This window comes from Oryctolagus cuniculus, chromosome 11 (genome assembly GCF_051225735.1).
Source record: "Oryctolagus cuniculus isolate XC-2025 breed Fujian yellow rabbit chromosome 11, ASM5122573v1, whole genome shotgun sequence".
NCBI classification, from domain to species: Eukaryota; Metazoa; Chordata; class Mammalia; order Lagomorpha; family Leporidae; genus Oryctolagus; species Oryctolagus cuniculus.
In genome coordinates, this window is record NC_142877.1 from 83,959,316 (window position 1) to 83,978,669 (window position 19,354).

The 19,354-nt window shown below is 42.7% G+C and overlaps 1 protein-coding gene across 6 annotated transcripts in view; it reads left to right on the plus strand.

Moving 5' to 3' along the window:
- Positions 1–19,354, plus strand: part of ACSS3 (acyl-CoA synthetase short chain family member 3) — a 371,082-nt gene that overhangs the window by 161,739 nt on the left and 189,989 nt on the right. Inside the window, exon 1 of one of the 6 annotated variants that reach the window (XM_002711267.6) lies at positions 3,819–5,351. The exons of the other annotated variants lie outside the window; for them this stretch is intronic. Coding sequence (XP_002711313.3) covers positions 5,038–5,351 — 314 coding nt within the window. The 5' untranslated portion in view covers positions 3,819–5,037. Of the gene's footprint in view, positions 1–3,818; positions 5,352–19,354 lie in introns of those variants that run through there. 6 annotated transcript variants of the gene reach the window in all.

The following is a 19,354-nucleotide window of genomic DNA, read 5'->3' on the forward strand; positions in this document are numbered from 1 at the left end:
TTGCTAAATCAAAATAAATATGTAATGTTACTGCAGGCTGAAAGCTCAGGATGTACCTGCTGCAGAGATAAAGTGCAAAGACATCTACTTGTACTCACCAAGTTTTCCTATTATATGAGAAACTAGCAGTATGAGAGTTATAAGCAGAAATTTTAGTAACATCATTAGACATTCACTTCTTAATTTGAGGTGAAAGTATGCATGGCCAGCAGAATGCATGACCTGGGTAATTAATCTATGGTTATTCTGATAAATGTATTGATTTTTAAAGTTTTAGTTGGTGGGGTGGGGGTGGGGTAGGAGAGAGAAATAGAGATCTTCCATCCTAAGATTCACTCCCTAAATGCTCACAACAGCCAGGGTTGGCTGGGCCCAAGAATTCTATCTGGGTCTTCCACGTGGGTGACAGGGGGCCAAGAACTTGAACCTTCAGCTGCCACTCCCCCAGGGTGCACATTAGCAAGACTCTGGGGTCTGAAGCAGAGCCAGGACTCAAACCCAGACAGTCTGATATGGGACAGGAGACTTCCAAGTGGTGTCTTAACCACTATGCCAAGACCTGCCTCCACAGTTATTATTTTTTTATTTTAAAATTGTGTGCTGTTTAATCACTTGTTCTTTCCCTCTCTTTAGTAAAAAAACAAACAAAAAAAAGTTAGCATCTTCTAGTGATGTACAACCCTGGGAAAAATTGTAAAAAGGGAAAGTTAAGTTATAGAATCTGTTTTTTTTTTTTTTAACCTCTTTTCATTTCCATTTCTTTCTGCTTTCCTGGATTGTAGCATCTTCCCCTTGGGCATCAAGCATTCTGACTGCAGTTTCTTGCCTTCCCTCCACAGCAATGCTCAGCCTTTTACTCCCTGTGCTCTCCTCTCTCCGCACCTTCATCATTTTGCTTTTTCTTTTTACCAGCAAGCGTCTCTCAGATAATCGCGTCAATTTTGCCTAAGGTATTTAAAATGCCTTCTTTTTTTAATTTTAAAGGATTTATTAATACGCTAGATTCTCTGGGTCACAGCAAACGCATAATTACTATAGTACAATTCTCATCAGTTCGCTTGTTAATGTGATATTAATACAAAGAAAACAGATTCGACGTAGATCATAGATACAATCCTAAGAATATAATGATACTTTCGGGCCAGCGCCGCGGCTCAATAGGTTAATCCTCACCCAGCGGCGCCGGCACACGAGTTCTAGTCCCGGTCAGGGCGCTGGATTCTGTCCCGGTTGCCCCTCTTCCAGGCCAGCTCTCTGCTGTGGCCAGGGAGTGCAGTGGAGGATGGCCCAAGGGCTTGGGCCCTGCACCCCATGGGAGACCAGGATAGGTACCTGGCTCCTGCCATCGGATCAGCGCAGTGCGCCGGCCGCAGCATGCGGCCGCGGCAGCCATTGGAGGGTGAACCAACGGCAAAGGAAGACCTTTCTCTGTCTCTTTCTCTCACTGTCCACTCTGCCTGTCAAAAAATTAAAAAAAAAATGATACTTTCCTTCCTCTTGAATTATCATATAAATTATACCATTATTGACTTACTATGAAATAAATATTATATATTTAAAAGCTGGAGTTTCATTTAGCAGGCTTAAACATTGAAAAGATTGGGATTACCCCGTCCCTCAAGTTAAAAAAATATACTTTTTAATTGTTTGAGTAGTGCAAAGTTTATAACACATCACAAATTCAAATAATTTCTTTTGACATGCTCTGATCATAAAATTTTAGGTACGTATATAGTGAAATAGAGGAGTTGATTTTGGTTGTTTTTTAGGTTGGTTGCTTTTGCACGGGGGTTGCTGCTATCCTAAATTAGCTCAATCTTCTACTGCCCTAATGCCCAGCAATTTGCTCACATTTGTACCTTGCAACAACCCTGTGGAGTGAGATTAGCAGCCTCAAGAAACAGATGCAGACAAGTTTTTGCACCTTGTAAGTGGCAGTACTGAGATGCAAAGCGAGTCTTAAAGGCTAATCATTTTAAGCTCTTCCTGTGCTTGGTGATCAATCAACAGGCTCTGGTGTCTTAATGTTAAGGCCACTGGTTTATCTTGAGGCTCTGACCTGCTTTTTTAAAATTTTTTTATTTTATTTTTTTTTAATTTTTGACAGGCAGAGTGGACAGTGAGAGAGACAGAGAGAAAGGTCTCCCTTTTTGCCGTTGGTTCACCCTCCAATGGCCGCTGCGGCCGGTGCATCGCGCTGATCCGAAGCCAGGAACCAGGTGCTTCTCCTGGTCTCCCATGGGGTGCAGGGCCCAAGCACTTGGGCCATCCTCCACCGCACTTCCGGGCCACAGCAGAGAGCTGGCCTGGAAGAGGAGCAACCGGGACAGAATCCGGTGCCCCAACTGGGACTAGAACCCGGGGTGCCTTTCGACAACCATTTTACACCTCCCTACTGGCTGGCTAGCTCCAATACAGTCTGTCTGCTGCTACCCCTTTCTCTGCCTGAACACCATAGCCCTCTGACCCCTGCCTTGCCGGTGTTTGCCTGTGACTTCCTCCCTCATGCTCTCCCCTTGGCCTGAGAAGGAGCTCACAGTAACCATCTGCTCTATACGATTGTTTACAAAACACAAAACGATGTAGCAATCAGTCTAGAGGCAGACCCAGCTGGCAATGTGGGGACCTTAATGTTTTGTCTAGCAATGTAACTTTGCCTCTTCACAGCCTTTTCATCCATACCTTTGTTTTTAAACCCTCACCTTCAGTCTGGACCCTCAGAGGCACCCACAGCTCCCAAGTTAAAGTTTCTAAGGATGTAATCTATTTTTGTCCTCCATAGGCAGTTAAATTCAACTGACCTCCCAGCCCCATCTTCTTTCCATTCTCTCATTTGGCTTTTTCTTCTCTTCTGTACTCTTTGTCCTTGGAGGATTTTTATTTTTTAAATATCACTGCCACTGTCTTCTTTGATTCTCTTTTTCATGGCGTTTCTTCAAGAAGAGAAAAGGATATGGGCATTGAATTAGTCATATTTTATTGGATGTCTGTAATCTTTTATTTAGAGATAGTCAGATACGAAAATCACAGACTTTGGAATTGGACTCCCCAGCTTACTCCAGTCGTGGCACTGTGACAAAATGATGTTTGTACAGTATGCTGGGGTATGTGACAGGACTGGCATGGACTGTCCCCAGGTGCTCCACCGTGAGGTGGGGGGTGAACAGTTCCTGGCACACCTGTAACTCCAGGCATCCTGGCTGTGAAGCTCTGAGCACAAACACTGCTTGCATCCTGACTGTTTAGCTTGGTATCTGCACGACCTCAAACAACTTACGTTTTCCCAACTCTATTGGAAAACATGGGGATTATGGTTTCCATTTCTTAGCATTATTATCAGAATCACATGTGCCAACGACTGCGCATCCAGATCCTTCCTTCACATGAACCCCAATAAACCTTACCCCATGCAGTGTGGGCACTCAAATAATCATAAAAGTGACTAGAGTGGGCACCTTTGCAATAGGATGGGAGATAACGTGGGATCAATGGAATTTTGTAACTGTAACTTTGTCTCTGGTTTGAGTGATGAGACTGTCTTTCACCATCACACTCATGTGATTTGAGAGGTTGAGAAGGAATAAAGTTGATGGTAGGTGTCAGGGGAAAGTCCAGTGCATTGTCTCACAGTTAAAAGAGAATAGCTGAGGTGGCTGTTTAAAGGCATTTTCTCTTTCTTTCTTGTATTAGATTTATGCCTGTCCTGCGTAGCCTTTATCTCCACGTTACTCGCTTTCCTGCAGTCATTTCTTTACCGCTTCTCTATGGTACCCTCCGCAGGGTCCGGGCCATTGCACTGCTTCTCAGATTTAGGAATACACCGCTTTACATTTAGAGCAGCGAATTTTGTCGCAACAACACAGAATGCGTTGGCGTAACGTTAAAGCCATGTGGGAACTACAGTAGAGCTTGAAGACTGTTAAGCCCAGCTAGGAATCTATGCCACTTCTTTTCTTTTAATATTCCCAGCTTCCGTTTTTTTTTTTCTTTTGTGTCATCTCATCTTCTCTCACCTCTTACCTTTGTTGTGCTTTTGTTTGTTTTAAACAGCTTTATTAGATATAACTCACACATCACACAATTCACTCCAGGGGTTTTCAGTTTATTCAGAGTTGGGGCAAGCAACATCCAGATGGAAGAGTTTCCATAACCATGTTTTGTTTTGTTTTCTGGAAAGACAGTCACCAAAACTCCAGAGGGGCAAACCTCAGGGAGCAAACCCAACAACTCCAGTCTGCCCTCTGCCTCTAACTCCTGTGGGGGAGGCCGGTGGGCAGGTGAATCCTCATCCCATTTTTACCCTCCCCAACGGCCCCCGTCAATCACTCCTGGAGGCACTTCCAACTGGATTGGCCCAACCTCCTTGCACTCCTCCTACCCTCTCAGCTGTCAGGAAATCCTGGAGTAATCCTTGCCCTGGAGCCACTTGTGTTTTCAATCATCAAGGATTGGGGCTAGGCTACAGGAGTGAACAAAGAACAATTCAGGGGCCTTGCTGCCAGCCACACTCAGGAGCGCGGGTTTGCGCCGTAGGCCGAAGGCGATACCGTCTGCATCGCAGATAATAAACCAGAGAAGGCGCGCACCGCTCGATGGGTTGGAAACCGCGAGCAGGTGGGGGTCCTCTGGACTCCTCCCAGCAGTGCTTGGGCGTGGTGGGCGTGGGAGTCGGGCGGACGTGCCGCCGTTGGAGGGCGATTTTCCCGGGAAGGCCGCAGGTTGTCCATGCACGAAGGGGTTGGATTTCTTGAGGGGCGCCTTTCGCCTCCCGCCACGACGCCGCCGCCGCGACTCTCCCATTCACTCCTGGCCCCCACTCCAGCCTGTTGCTCTCTCGGCGACTCCAGGTCAGATTTTCCTGGCGACTCTGGAGTGTGACTTCCAAACTTCTGGGCTGCGGGCTCACCTCGGAATTTGCCCCCGCCCCCTGCGAGCTCCCTCCGGTCCCAGTCAGTGGCTCGAGCGCCCCAGTCGTCGCGGAACCCAGCGCAAATCGGGACCGCGGGCAGCGCCGCCTGCGGGGTGAGGACCGCGCCCATGAAGCCGTCTTGGCTGCAGTGTCGCAAAGTCACCGGCGCCGGGGGCCTCGGGGGGCCCCTGCCCGGGACCGCTCCGGCCCGGGGCGCGGCGGGCCCGGCCCGCAGGGCTTATGTGGCCCCCGGTGCGTGGGGCGCCCTCGGGGGCCGGGGCTGCAGGGCGCTGTCGTCGGGCGGGGGTGGCGAGTACAAGACCCACTTTGCAGCGTCGGTGGCCGACCCGGAGCGGTTCTGGGGCAAAGCTGCGGAGCAGATCAGCTGGTACAAGCCGTGGACCAAGACGCTAGAGAGCAGACACCCGCCCTCCACCAGCTGGTGAGTCGCCTTCCTCGCCATCCCCGCCAACCCCGAGACCGCCTAACTTCTGGGGCGCCTGGGTTCCACCTGTCGGGGGCCTGGGGTCCGGACCTGGCTTCGCTCAGAGAAGAAAATGGAAGTGGGGAACGTTTCCCTTCAGTTGCACGGTCCTCGCCCTTGAGGTCTCCTCTCGAGGCACTTGGTTGCCCACGGGGTTGTCAATTATCTGTAAACAACTTCACCTGTGTGGCAGGGCTCTGCTGGGCGCTCGGGTGTTAAGGGGACAGAAACTAGGGCCTACCTCTAGGGACAGCGCGGGGTAGCAGCGGAGACACCGGGTAAACAAACGCGGGCAATTTAATTAACTGGGCACTTACCGCTACGCGGCCACACACTGTGGAGAGGAAGAGTCTTGAGCAGACTTTAGCAAAATCAGAGCCGAGTAGGCTTGGGAAGGATGGGTATATCTTCCCAAAGTGGACAAGGGCCTGGGTATCAAAGTTCGAGAGGTAGAAAGCAGCTTGAAAGGTGACAGACTTGTGCTGGGGGGAGTAGTGGGAGAAGGAGCTGGTGTCAGGGGTCAGGTTGGGGTGGCTTGGACTAGCTCCCTAGCCCTGCTGTGTATATGAAGCTGCAGCAGGGAGTGCCACAGAGAAGGCGGATATGGGCTAGGTAGCACTAGAAGTCATGGTGGCAATGAAGGTGTCTTTTTTTTTTTTTTTGATTATTATATATTTATTTGAAATTCAGAGTTACAAAGAGAGAGAGAAAAACAGAGATCTTCCATCTGCAATTCACTCCCCAGATGGCTACAGTGGAATCCAGGTGCCAGGAACTCCATCAAGGTCTCCTGCCTTGGTGCCAGGGGCCCGAGTACTTGGGCTATCTTAAGCTGCTTCTCCAGGTGCATTAATAGGGACCTAGATCTGATACAGAGCTGATATTGAGTGTCTAATTACCCGCAATGTGGGGTGCTGATATTGTGGGCAGCTGCTTAACCCGCTGCACCACAAGACTGGCCTCATATAGTTTTTTTTTTTTTTTTATAAGCTTATTTATTTGAAAGGCAGAGTTAGAGAGGGAGGGAGGAGAGAGCGAGAGCGAGCGAGAGCAAGAGCGAGCAAGAAAGAGAGAGAGAGCAATCTTCCATCTGCTGGTTTACTCCCTAAATGGCTGCAACAACCAGAGCTGGGCCAGACCTAAGCCAGGAGCTTCTTCCAGGTCTCCTGTGTGGGTGCAGGGGCCCAAGCACTCGGGCCATTCCCAGCTGCTTTCCCAGGTATGCTACCAGGGAGCAGGATCAGAATTGGAGCAGCCGGGACTTGAACCGGCAGATGTCTATGTCACAGGCAACGGGTTTTCCTTCTCTGACACAGCATCCGACCCTCCATAAAGTTTTGTTTCTTGAGATGCAGTTAGAAGTAGTTAAACATTATTTTCATATTGCAGTAAACAAAGATGTATTACAGAATAAATGCTAAAGGAGAGTGAGGGTGAGGCAGTCAGACAATGAGAAACTTTGACCATGGCTCTTGTGTTCCCCACCGCTAAAGGTGTGGCTGCTCTCATACTCCAGCCATTAGGGAGGGATGTTGCTTTCACGTTTCAAAAACAGTACTCAGCGTTGAGATGAAGGGAGTGACATGGTCAGGTTTGCATTTGACAAATACCCCCATGGTCAGAGTCAGGAAACTGGAATGGAATTGGTGAGAGTGTTCCATGTCCTCACCATGCCCTGGTGTTCTCAAGTTTGCTTGGGGGAGTGTTGGCCCACTGTTCCCGTTAGATCTAAGCACCTTGCCCACATTTCAAATATTTTCCATAGTATTTGATTGATCCTCTTTTATGTGCCAGTGAACCATGCACTAGGTATAAACAGTAGGTAAAAGAGTTCCTGCTTTCTGGGAGTCATGAAAGTTAGAGAGTGAACTCTGGGGTCATACTGGTTTGGTTGGAGTTCGACCTTTCACAGTGCTTGGCTGTGGCTTCATAAGCAAGTACCTAATCTCTCTGCTTCAATTTCTTCAACGCAAATATGGGAATAGCTTGAGGATTAACTGAGTGAGGGATTGAAATGACTCTCAAATAGAGTGAACGCTATAAATATTAGAGGAAGAATAGTTATCTTTGTACTCATAATTATTTTTGGGAGCAGCAAACTCTTGTAGTGTCTCTCAGATCAAAACACAGAGTTCATTGCCCTTCCTAAGCGTCTGGGATCCCTTTCCTTGTTCACAAAGCTTTGTGTACATACATCTCTCCATAAAATATAATGCTGTAATTATTTTATGGAGCTATCCCTACCATAAAAACAACACGCAGAGACTTCAGTTAAGAAGCCACTGGGATTTTCTAACCAATGAGGGCCAGTCTTAAGGTAGTGGCAGTAGCCAAAGAGGGGAAAGGAAAAAGGGACCTGAGTGTTGTTAGGGGCGTGGGGATGGGGAAGCACATAGAGTACAGAGAAAGCTGGAGTCAACGTGTCTAGTGAGTAGATGCATAAGACCTGAAGATTTCTTTGCTAATCACTTGGTTTTCCTTTTTAATCCCTACCTGCTTGTCTAAATCTAAAATTGTGAGCATAAAATGTCATGCATGAGTATTTCTGTGAAAGGGTCCTTGTATTTTTTAGTTAGTACATTGTAGATCACCAGCATTGGAAAGTTCCGTATCTGAACTGATCATCTTTACACTCTTGGATTCACGCCACCATGCCTGTTTTATAGCAGCCCAGAAGATCAAAGTGAACAGTGATAAGAAGTTGAGCCTGTGTGTATTTCATCAGTGTGATTTAATCTTAAGAATTTTGGTTGGTAGAGCAGAGTTAGGAGAGAAGTACAGGTAGAAAGCCAGTCGTGAAGTACAGGTAGAAAGCCAGTCGTAAACTTCATGCAGTAAGTGGTTTGCTTTTGAATCATTTACTGCGTTGGGTACTTAATCGCAGGTACTTAAGATTGGTTATCAATTGTCTACAAAGTCAAACTCAATCAAAGGCGAATGCTTTTGCTATTTTATTTTTTGATCTTTATATCTGATCTAGGGCAGAACTGGAATTGGGATTTTTAAAATTACATGAAATTATTAATAACAGGGTTTTTCCTGCCATATGTCTTAGGGAGGTGGTAAGTGGTTATAGGTACAATTTTGTGAGAAGGAATCTTGATAAATTTCTTTGAAGCTGGCATCTGGGAAGGAGATAGCACATTTTCCTAAGCCGAGTAAGGAGGGATTGTTAACTGTTTGCTCCTAGATGGAGCTGCATTTGTGTGCTTACTGTCTCTGAAGCGCTTCCCAGGGTCAAGTGGGGTTTTTCTTTGTTTTCTTTGTTAAAAGCTTTTTTTTTTTTTTTTTTTTTTTTAATGAACATGAACTTCCCTCAGAATCTAGACTTATCAAAAATCCTGGCATATAAATTGTGTTGCATGTTTACATTCAGTGTCATAAGATAACCAGCGTTTTACATTCAATAGTATGAACATAGAATAGAAATTTTTAAGGGTGATAGATAAAAGAGACTTTGCATTGTAGTGGAAGACTATAAAATACATTAGCAATGCTATAATCTCAGATCTTGGAAATTCAGTTCCAAGTTACTTGTGTAGATGCTTTAAACTTGCAAAGAACTGCCTCTCTTCACAGTAGGGGGGAATACATATTGTTGACAACAGGACTTTATGGGTAACAAGGACTATTACAGAGACTTTGGTGGGGAAATGTAAATACATGTGAAGCTGTAAGAAGTCTTAGTAATTTCTTCACTGTGGAACAATAGAGTGGATTTTTTTTTTCTGGTTATTTTCTTCTGATGAATTAGACATGCTGCCAGTCTTTAAAGGATTGGGCAGTTCAGTTTCCCATTTTGCTTTGTGGTTGATCTCTGGGTCATCAATTTATTCATGTCTATGAAAACTTTGAAATGCCATTCTGGTTTATTTTTATTGAAATAACATTCAGTGTTAAGATTCTCAGATCCCATTTGATTTAAGGTTTAATAGATATTAATAGTGAATAAAACTGGAAAGAAAAAGATTCTAAAGGCAGGTTATTAGAAAATGGTTTAAGCTTGATTAGCACTTCTGCAATGGAGCTGGCGTAGTTTGGTCAACATGCAAATTCTCAATTACTAGCTTGGAGACTAAGCTTGTTTAATCCTGCACAAGTCTTAAAATGGCCCATAGGAATTAAAGAATATCACTTATTTACTCACTGTTTATATGGTAGTACAGAGCATATAATGAAAGTGAAGGGCCGGCGCCGCGGCTCACTAGGCTAATCCTCTGCCTAGCGGCGCCGGCACACCGGGTTCTAGTCCCGGTCAGGGTGCCGGATTCTGTCCCGGTTGCCCCTCTTCCAGGCCAGCCTTCTGCTGTGGCCAGGGAGTGCAGTGGAGGATGGCCCAGGTGCTTGGGCCCTGCACCCCATGGGAGACCAGGAAAAGCACCTGGCTCCTGGCTCCTGCCATCGGATCAGCGTGGTGCGCCGGCCGCAGCGCGCCGGCCGCGGCGGCCATTGGAGGGTGAACCAACGGCAAAAGGAAGACCTTTCTCTGTCTCTCTCTCTCACTGTCCACTCTGCCTGTCAAAAAAATAAATAAATAAATGAAATAAATAAATAAATAAAAAAAAAAGCTTCTTAAAAAAAAACTATTTAAAAAAAAAAAAGAAAGTGAAGGAAGTCACTGCACAATGGTGAGAATGGCATGTATTGAATAAATTAATACAAAACTACTTAGAGTTTCAGTGGTTAAAGGGTTCTGTAGCACCGTTTACTTTAGAATGACCATGGAAAGGATGCTAAGGAAATGAATTTTAATCTGAGGTCAACATGAATGCGGATTAGACATGTGAGAAGGGGTAGGAGCATTTCAAACAACACAGCATGTGCCAAGTTTCCTACGTTCTAGAAAATTAAAGAGTTAGGAGTTTGAGACCTACGAAGTGACGGAAATTATCAGGATACAGGAGGAGAGGGCCACATTGTGAAAGGTCTTGTGAGTTGGGTTCAGGAATTTTAAATTCTTTTCTCAGTCGTAACATCTGTCACACAATGACCCTAACATGAATTTCCTATTTCTTCTGACTAGAACACAGACTGAGTTCAAGCCCAGTTGACTTCTTACCTTGAGAAACCTTCAGTAACTTCAGTTGTAGAATGAGAATCACTTTCTAAGGCTTAAATGGGTTGACCAGTTGTAAAACATCTAGGCCTGCTCCTGACACTTGGTACAATGTGTGCATATCTTTAGAATGTGAATGAGATATTCCCAGGAGCTAGTGTGGTCCAAGAAGTCTCTTTGGGGAAATAATGACATTGAAACTGATCTTAAAGTTGGGTTAAGAAAGGAGGAAAGGTGTTACTCAGTGAGAACAATATGACAAAAATACAGAGGAAAGAAAGAACCAGATGTCCTGGAAGTATTGCTAGGGTAGACCAGTTGGCTTATGGTGGTTTTTCTGAGTTACAGATAACTTGATTTCAGAAGGCAGTGCTAGGATGGTTTTGGAAGGCTTGGAGGTTTCCAAGGTATTTGCATTGAATTCATAAGTTGCAGGTCACCAGCTGGCTGTAAGCGTGCAGGTAGACCTTATTTGACCCCCATACTGTTTGTGTGTTTGCTTGCTGTTTAATTAGTTGTCCATATTTCCACAAGGGAGGTTTCACCTGATATCCAAATTCCCCTTAATAATTCAGATTTTGGCCCACTCTTAGAGGAAAGAAAACGAGAATATCTGTCAGTTGTGGGTCAGTATTTCTGCATGCCTGGAACTAAGCAGGTGCTACCCATTTAACTGATGCCTCTGCTTGTTAGTGACTGTCCCCACTACTACTGCAATGTGCTCTGCCTGTGCCGTCATTAACTTGGGCCATTGTGAGCAGTTTGATTGGCAGTACCTATGAAGGCAGTGGTGATCCATGGAAACTTTTTATTGAGGATAGTGGGATGAAAGTCCTGGCAGAGGCCAAGTTCGACCTCACATTTCACAATTTCTTACGAGATCGGGGAAGAGAATTTGGAAAGCTTGGGGTAATGCTTGAAATTATGTGTTTAATGGGTCAGGGAGACAGAGAGGAACTTGAGGAATCCAGATGAAATTAGACATAGTGACTGCCTGCCAGTGAGTAGGGTGTGGAAGGAAAGAAATTACAGGAATCACAAGATTGTGAGTCAAGTATCCAACTGGAGAAAGCGATTGGAAATGAAAGATAATGGATTGAAAATTGGGAGAGAGCTTGATGGGGAATTTCAGATCTGAGCATAAAATGAGAAGAGGTGATATTTAAAGCTCTGTGAACGTTGAGGGGATACACAGTGAATGGTAAGGAGAGCGCAAACTACAAAGAACTAAACTTTGAGGGGAAGTAGAAGGAAGAGAAGACTTGTGGGAATAGAGTAGACTTGTGCAGCCCAAGGAGGTTCTGGGTCCAGGAAAAGTCGTCTTTCCATTCCCCTCCTCTCCTCCCACAGGAGAGACCTGTGTTTGTGTAGGAGTGACGGGGGTTTGGCTTAGTCCTATTGCTCCACAGGACTCCTTGTTTTTGTATGTTGAACTTGGTGTGGTTTCTTTTTCTTTAGGGACTAGAAGTTCTTGGAAGAAACAGGATAGAAAAGTCTGAAAGATGGAATAAAGAGTGACTCAGCAGATCTAGCAGTTCTTGTTACAGGCCCCAATGATCCCAGTGAGCTACTTATCTGAATACTTGATTTTCATTCTGACAGGGAAGATAAGGAGGCAGGGGAGAGGTGATGAGAGGAACAGTATTCGGTGAGTGCTCTCCGAGCCGTGAGTCATACAAGAGACTTTCTCCTGTGTTGGCCTTCGGTCCTTCCCCACAAGGACAGTATCATCTAGCTTTTCTGCATGGAGAGGGACTGACGCCAGTTTTGCAAATGAGGCCACACAGCTAGTTAGTACAGGGTGAGCTGGGCTGGTAGTAGTAACTCCAGTGATACTGGCCCCAAGCCCAGAATCTTCCCCTCAGATATCTAGGCAACTGTTCTAAAAGCCCACTGCCAAATCTCGAATTATTTCAAGTGTATTTTGGACTGAGGAACTGTTCTAAATTAAAGGAGACTAAAGAGGCCTGAAATAAATACAATAGGTAATTCTGAATTAGGTGTTTGTTGTTGTAATGGGCATTTTGAGAATTAGATGGCAGTACTATGTTCCTGTTAATTTCTTGGATTTGAGGATTATAAAAGTGATTAAAATTGTGTTAAATTTTTTCATTATAATTATGCTATTTGATAGTGGTTATCCAGAAAAATGCCCATATTTGTGTTTATTTTGAAGTTATTGGGCATTGTGTCTGTAAAAAGTCCAGAGGAACAAAGTTGCTTTACCTTGTATTTGAAATTTTTTTTGTTTCACATAAAAAAAAAATAAATATATACTGAGAGTTTAAAGTCTCCCTGCTGAATTTTGGCAAGCAAATGCTCAGCCACATTAAACTGTTTTTGGAAATTCAGTCTTATTTTTTTTAAATTGTATTACTTATTAACATTATGTGAAGATTGTATCTGTCAGACCTTTTTTTACTTTTAAAATCTTTTTGTTTATTTGATAGAGAAATGGAGAGAGACAGACATACAGGTTCCAGTCTTGGATCTTCTGGGTAGTTGCCAAAACACCTGCAGCAGTCGGAACTTAGGCCAGAGCTGGAGCTGGGAGCTGAGAACTCAATACAAGTGGTCTTTTTAATTGACAGATAAACGTGTATGTGTTTGCTTTATGCAACATGTTTTGAAATATATGTACTCTGGGGCCGGTGCTGTGGCTCACTTGGCTAATCCTCCGCCTGTGGCACCGGCATCCCATATGGGCATCAGGTTCTAGTCACAGTTGTTCCTCTTCCAGTTCAGCTCTCTGCTGTGGCCCAGGGAGGCAGTGGAGGATGGCCCAAGTGATTGGGCCCTGCACCCACATGGGAGACCAGGAGGAAGCACCTGTCTCCTGGCTTCAGATCAGCACAGCGTGCAGGCCGAAGCAGCCATTTTAGGGGGTGGGGGTGAACCGACAGAAGGAAGACCTTTCTCTCTCTCTGTCTCACTGTCTAACTCTGTCAAATAAGTTAAAATAAAAAACAAACAAACAAAAAAACAACAACAACAAAAAACCGGATGTACTCTGTGGAATGGCTAAATCTGGTTGGTTATATAGACCTTGCCATGCTCAATCACCATTTTTGTGTTAAACATGCTTAACATCTACTCTCCTAGCATTTTTCAAGAATAGAGAACATTCAGTTTTTTTCAAGTTGTTTTCTTTATGGTTCGAAAAGTGATACATTTATCTAAAGATGAAACACCCTCTTTTGACAAACTCTAAATGAGCTTGTTCATACATAATAGGTATATTTAAACTTATAAATGGTCACTGTTTATGAATATAAAAAATTTAAGGTGTGCAGTCAGTGTGAAAAATTACTTGTTAGAAATAAGGTCCCTCAAAATAACCTCATCAAGAAAGTGATTTTAAGAGATGGGCCTTAGTTTATATTCTGAAGGTCAGCAGCTGGGTTCTGTGCCTTATCTAATTTTCTCTGCTGAACCTTCAGGACAGAACAGAGTGAACTAACTACAGGAATGCTGTGATTACATAAGCAAGGATGGATTGCCTAGCAAATGGCACAATCAATGAACAATGGAAATTCAATCAGCTGTGACCAGATCAGCTACCAGGTGTTGTGGTAAAATCCAAACTCTTAGCACCTCCTGGAGGGCAGCATACTTTGCTTTGTTCATGCTATGTATTGTAAGCTGATTTAAAAAAAAAAAATTCCATGGTTGAAGTCATTTGCTTTTTAAAAAAGAATTTCTGCTTTCACAAGCAATAGGCTGCAACTCTATGAAGCGGTCCATTGTTGTCCATTGTGGTGTGACATTTGCAAAAGAAATGTGTGGGAGGCTAATGAATCTTTGTGATAATATGCACGAAAGCAATAAGTGTGAATTACAGTTTTAAGAGGTACATGTGAATGCAGAACTTAAACACTTAAAACTGTGGACAGAGAATTTATTATATTAAAGGTATGAATTATATTTTGTTTTGATGGTATTGGAACTGAATGACATAAGGGGCAGTGTGTGGAAAGGAGAAGCACTGTACCTACCTAGGAAAATACAGTGGAGGAATTCTGAGTTTCAAACTTACAGTTGAATGTATGAGGATAGCTAAAAAAAAAAAAAAAAAAAAGAAAAGAAAAAAAAAAGCAGCTCTTTAAAAGACTTAGGGATAGAATTTAATTACTTGCCTTTTATGTAGCTAGTGACATTTACTGATTTTAAGGAATTAATTGTGCTTAGTAGGAGTAAAGCAACTAAAATTTGTAGGTTTTTGACTTACTAGTCTTGGACAATAGGAATACCTTCTGTTAAGTCTTAGAACTGTATATATGAAATACATGAAGTGTTTGCTTTGAAGAAACACATTACAAATTATAACATAAAGACGAATATTTGCCAAGGATAATCTTTAATGATGTCTCTCTTAGGTGGATGTATGAATTGAGTAAGAGAAACTAGAGGAGGAGGAGAAAGAGGGGAATGATGCTCAGTCTCTACTGTAGACCTGACCAATATAGGTACTTGTGTAAAAAATCAGTAGATAAAATGATGAAAATTTAGCAGTTAAAGGAATAAAATCAGTATTATTGAGCATTTACTAAATAACTTTAAGCTAATAAATGCACAGATGCTTAGAATAGTTGGCTTTTACACTAATCTTCTTCCAACAGTCTTTTATTTTTTAATTTTATTTTTAAATTTTCAGTTGATTTTTTGATTTTCAGTTGAAAGTTAAGTCCTGCTGTAAACTACAAATGTCCTGACTGCACCTTCCACCAGCTCTCCCTGCTTAATCAAGTCCAAATGTCAGATACCCTCATTTTAATGGGTAAGGAAAAAAAAAATAGGGATCAATTACTGAAGAAAGCAAACTAATTTCTTGCTTAGAATCTTGGCTCTACTCTTTAAACAGGACTTTGTCCCAAATCATCATCAATTGGGAGAATTAGAAGATCAGACTGATGTGGATTACTGTTGAGTGTGTCTTCCTCTTTTCTCACATCTGTTTCCTACTTTTGAGCATGCAGGAGGGTGGACTTTGCTGCATAGGCATGGTTATGGGATCAGCTTTAGCTAATCCAGCAGCAGGAACAAGGCTTCTCACTTCAGTGTGAAACATTGAGTTGCTAGAGCTTCACTGGATCCTTATTCTCTCTGGTCTGCCATGGACACTGGGGATACATGTCTAGGAAGGAAGCAGTTTAGATTGTTAAAGAAAAATGCCTTCAGTGGAGTGGCAGGAGTTAAAAATAAGCAAGTTACTGGGATTTTGTGGTGGTTATTTTAGTATAACCCAGGCAGTCATTACTGATTGAAGGGAAAATAATAACTTTTCAGGACCTGGAATGATTAGCTGAGGCGATATACATAAATAGTGTCAGGCATGTAGTAAAAACAGCCAACATTTATTGTCTCCATTTTGGGATTCAGGTACAACACTCAGTGATTTAATTTATTTGTTTATAATAACCCTGTGAAGTAGGGTCAATTTTCATTCTCTTTCATGGGATGGAAATGGAGATTTAAAGATCTCAAGAAATTTCGCTAAATTTATAAAGCTAACAGAAAACAGATCTAAACTTTGAATTCAGATAATCTGAATTTAGTGTCTTTACTCCATAAATACATTCCATTCCTTTTGTAATAAGTCTCTGTTAACTTTCGGTTTTACTTGTTTTCCTACCTCTTCACTGAAACAGTTAAAAATTGTTAACTTATCTTAATAGTAGCATAAGAAGAGTTTTAAAAAAATCTAAATCTACATCTCTGGAATATTTGGTAAATATACATATTAGATAGGGAGTAATAGATGCTTTTTGAATAACTAAACTCTGTATATTTTATACAACAGTCCCAAAGTTGTGGGAAGGGAAGCTTTCAATTAGTTGATAAATACTTTAGAAATGTTTCCTAGGCAGTGAAAAGCAATATTAATCTCCTCCTTAAAAATGCTCTATTGGTTTTCTAGCTTAAGGAAAATCCACAATGACCACATTATTCATTACTTGGAGTGTTTTAATGTTATTTTTATGAGAACAGGGTGATAAATAGCCTAATTAAGTCATCTAATTATAAAAATTTGAAAATTTTACTTCTCTCCAACCTTTCAGAGAAAATGCTAGGATTCATTCTATATTTGTAATTATGACAGTTGTTGAGTTTATTTACTCTTTTTTGTGTATGTATGTGTACTATTCCTTTTTGTTTTTCTTTCATTGCCTTTTATCTTTGATCCTGGACTCCTCCAGCACATGCAAGGAGAGATGCACAGTGGGCAGACTGTGATAAATGGCACACGTTAAATGCAGAGATGAATTTCTTAGGAATTGCATTACAACTAGATCCCTAATTCTAATTCTAATTCAGAATCTAATGCAAGGTCAATGGATTTCAGTCTCTGTTACTTATCTGTGTTACTCCATAGATATTGCCAAACTTTGGGGAAGAAGTTATCTAAACATGTTAAGTGCTTTTCTTGAATTTTTTTTTGAAATGTTTATTGTTTTATCTACTTGGAAAACAGAGAGGTAGAGAGAGAGGTAGATATTGATATCTTCCACTTGCTACTATTCTCCCCAAGTGCCCCAAAAAGCCAGATCTGGCCCAGCTGAAGCCAGGAGCCAGGAGCCTCATCTGGTGCTCTCAAGTGGGTGGCAGGAGCCCAAGCACTTGAGCTATCATCTGCTGCCCTCTGAGGACACATTAATAGGAAGCTGGAATAGAAGTGGAGCAGCCAGGGCTTGAACTGGCACTTAGAAATAGGATATGGGGATCCCAAGTAGCAACTTACCTGGTTGTGCCACATTACCTATCCTTCTCTTGAGTGCTTAAGAGGTGAGCCAAAATAATACATGTGGTATTTGGAGAGCCTGTAATAGATTGGGAAGGAAACTTGCATGTAATTATATCTCTAACTTGTGAACAGCTGTCCATTTCTTAAAAGCTAATGTATTACATCCCAGTTAGGATTATGATAATGAGAAGAAAACAATAGCAGGAGTGATTATTGAGCAATTGCTTTGAATCAGGCCCTCTGTTAAGCAATATATATGCTTTGAATCTTCCCAACAAACTTAGGAAATAGGTAGTTATAACACATTTGTACAAGTGCATCTACTAAGACACAGAGAGCTAAGTGTCTTGTTACAGATCATAAAGCAGTGGACTTAATTTATCAAGTCAGTTGGGTCACACTGTAGAGCCCAGTATCTATAATGAGTTGTAACTATGCATTCTGATTTCTGTCTTTGTTGTAGTACTGTTTAGGTGACAGCACCTAGAGAGTGAAAAGGAAAATGAGAGCAGTGTAGAATTCTAAAACTTCTTAATCAGTGTTGCAGTGTCCCTCCTCCCCATCCATCCTCTGTGTTTCTGTGTGTGTCTGACTATTCTGATTGTAGAGAAATGTGTCTTCATGGTTTTCCTAGGGCCCCCTTGCATATATCTGCTTGATTCCATTATTTCAACACCTAAGAATTTCACCCTAAAAGCTTTAGTAGTTTCTTCCTAAAAAACACATCAATCTTGTTTCCTTTAAGTTTGGAAAAAATCGCTCACTACTTGTGTTCATTTTGTCCCTACACATCCACTATATCAGCTTGTGCTCCATCAATATTCTTCTCTTACCAGTGATTTAATTAACCACCACTTGGTAACAGGTTAGGGATCATTTCTGTTATCTCAGTAGCAGAATGTGCGACATCTTGGGTTTATCAGTTAAACTGATCTTAAAATTGCACTACATGCGGCTGGCGCCCCGGCTCAATAGGCTAATCCTCCGCCTGCGGCGCCGGCACACCGGGTTCTAGTCCCGATCGGGGCGCCGGATTCTGTCCCGGTTGCCCCTCTTCCAGGCCAGCTCTCTGCTATGGCCAGGGAGTGCAGTGGAGGATGGCCCAAGTGCTTGGGCCCTGCACCCCATGGGAGACCAAGATAAGTACCTGGCTCCTGCCTTCGGATCAGCGCGGTGCGCCGGCCGCGGCGGCCATTGGAGGGTGAATCAACGGCAAAGGAAGACCTTTCTCTCTGTCTCTCTCACTGTCCACTCTGCCTGTCAAAAAAAATTTGCACTATATGCATAGTAATATTCTTAATCCAACCCTTAAATCTAACATCCCGTGCAAACTGTAGGTAGATACACCTGAATCATCCATCCAATGAGAACCCAAAATGACCCGTGAATCCACTCTCCTTCAAGACATCAAAGAATTTGGTGTTCCATTGTGCTCATGCATCTAAGCTTTATTTTGAGGCAGCTGGTTCTTTTTGCTCCTCCTTAGTTTATTGATCTTTAAGCTGTAATGGGGGTATTTTATAATCCACATGAGTTGTTCTGTTCATCAAGTCAAAGAAGCACTTACGTGGTACAAAGCAAGTATTTGTATGAGTATGAACCTCTCTGGCAGCCATCAGGTTCCAAGGATTTCAGATGTAAGAGTTGGATTGATGTAATGTTATCAGACTGCCATTTCCCCATATGTAAAACAACTAAAAATCACAAGTAAAAAATCACAGTGATCGGGCTGATATGGCGTAGTAGGTAAAGCCTCTGTGTGTGAGGCCAGCATCCCATATAGTCACTGGTTTGAGACCTGGCTGTTGCACTTCCCATCCGGCCCTGAGCTATTGTGCTTGGGAAAGCAATATAAGATGGCCCAAGTGCTGTGCCTCTGCCCACAGGAGAGAGACCTGGAAGAAGATCCTGGCTTCAGCCTGGCATAGCCCTGGCCATTTTGGAAGTAAAGCAGCAGATGGAAGATTTCTCTCTCTAACTCTGCCTTTCAATCAATAAAACAAATCTTTAAAAAAATAACAATCAGATAATATGAAAAACTATTTTCCCTTAAGACACATTTGTGCTATTGAGACAAATTGCAATAAAACCTTAATATTTAATGTCAGAGTAAAAGCAGCCTGTGTTAAACTTTTATTTTATTTTACTTATTTTTAAAGATTT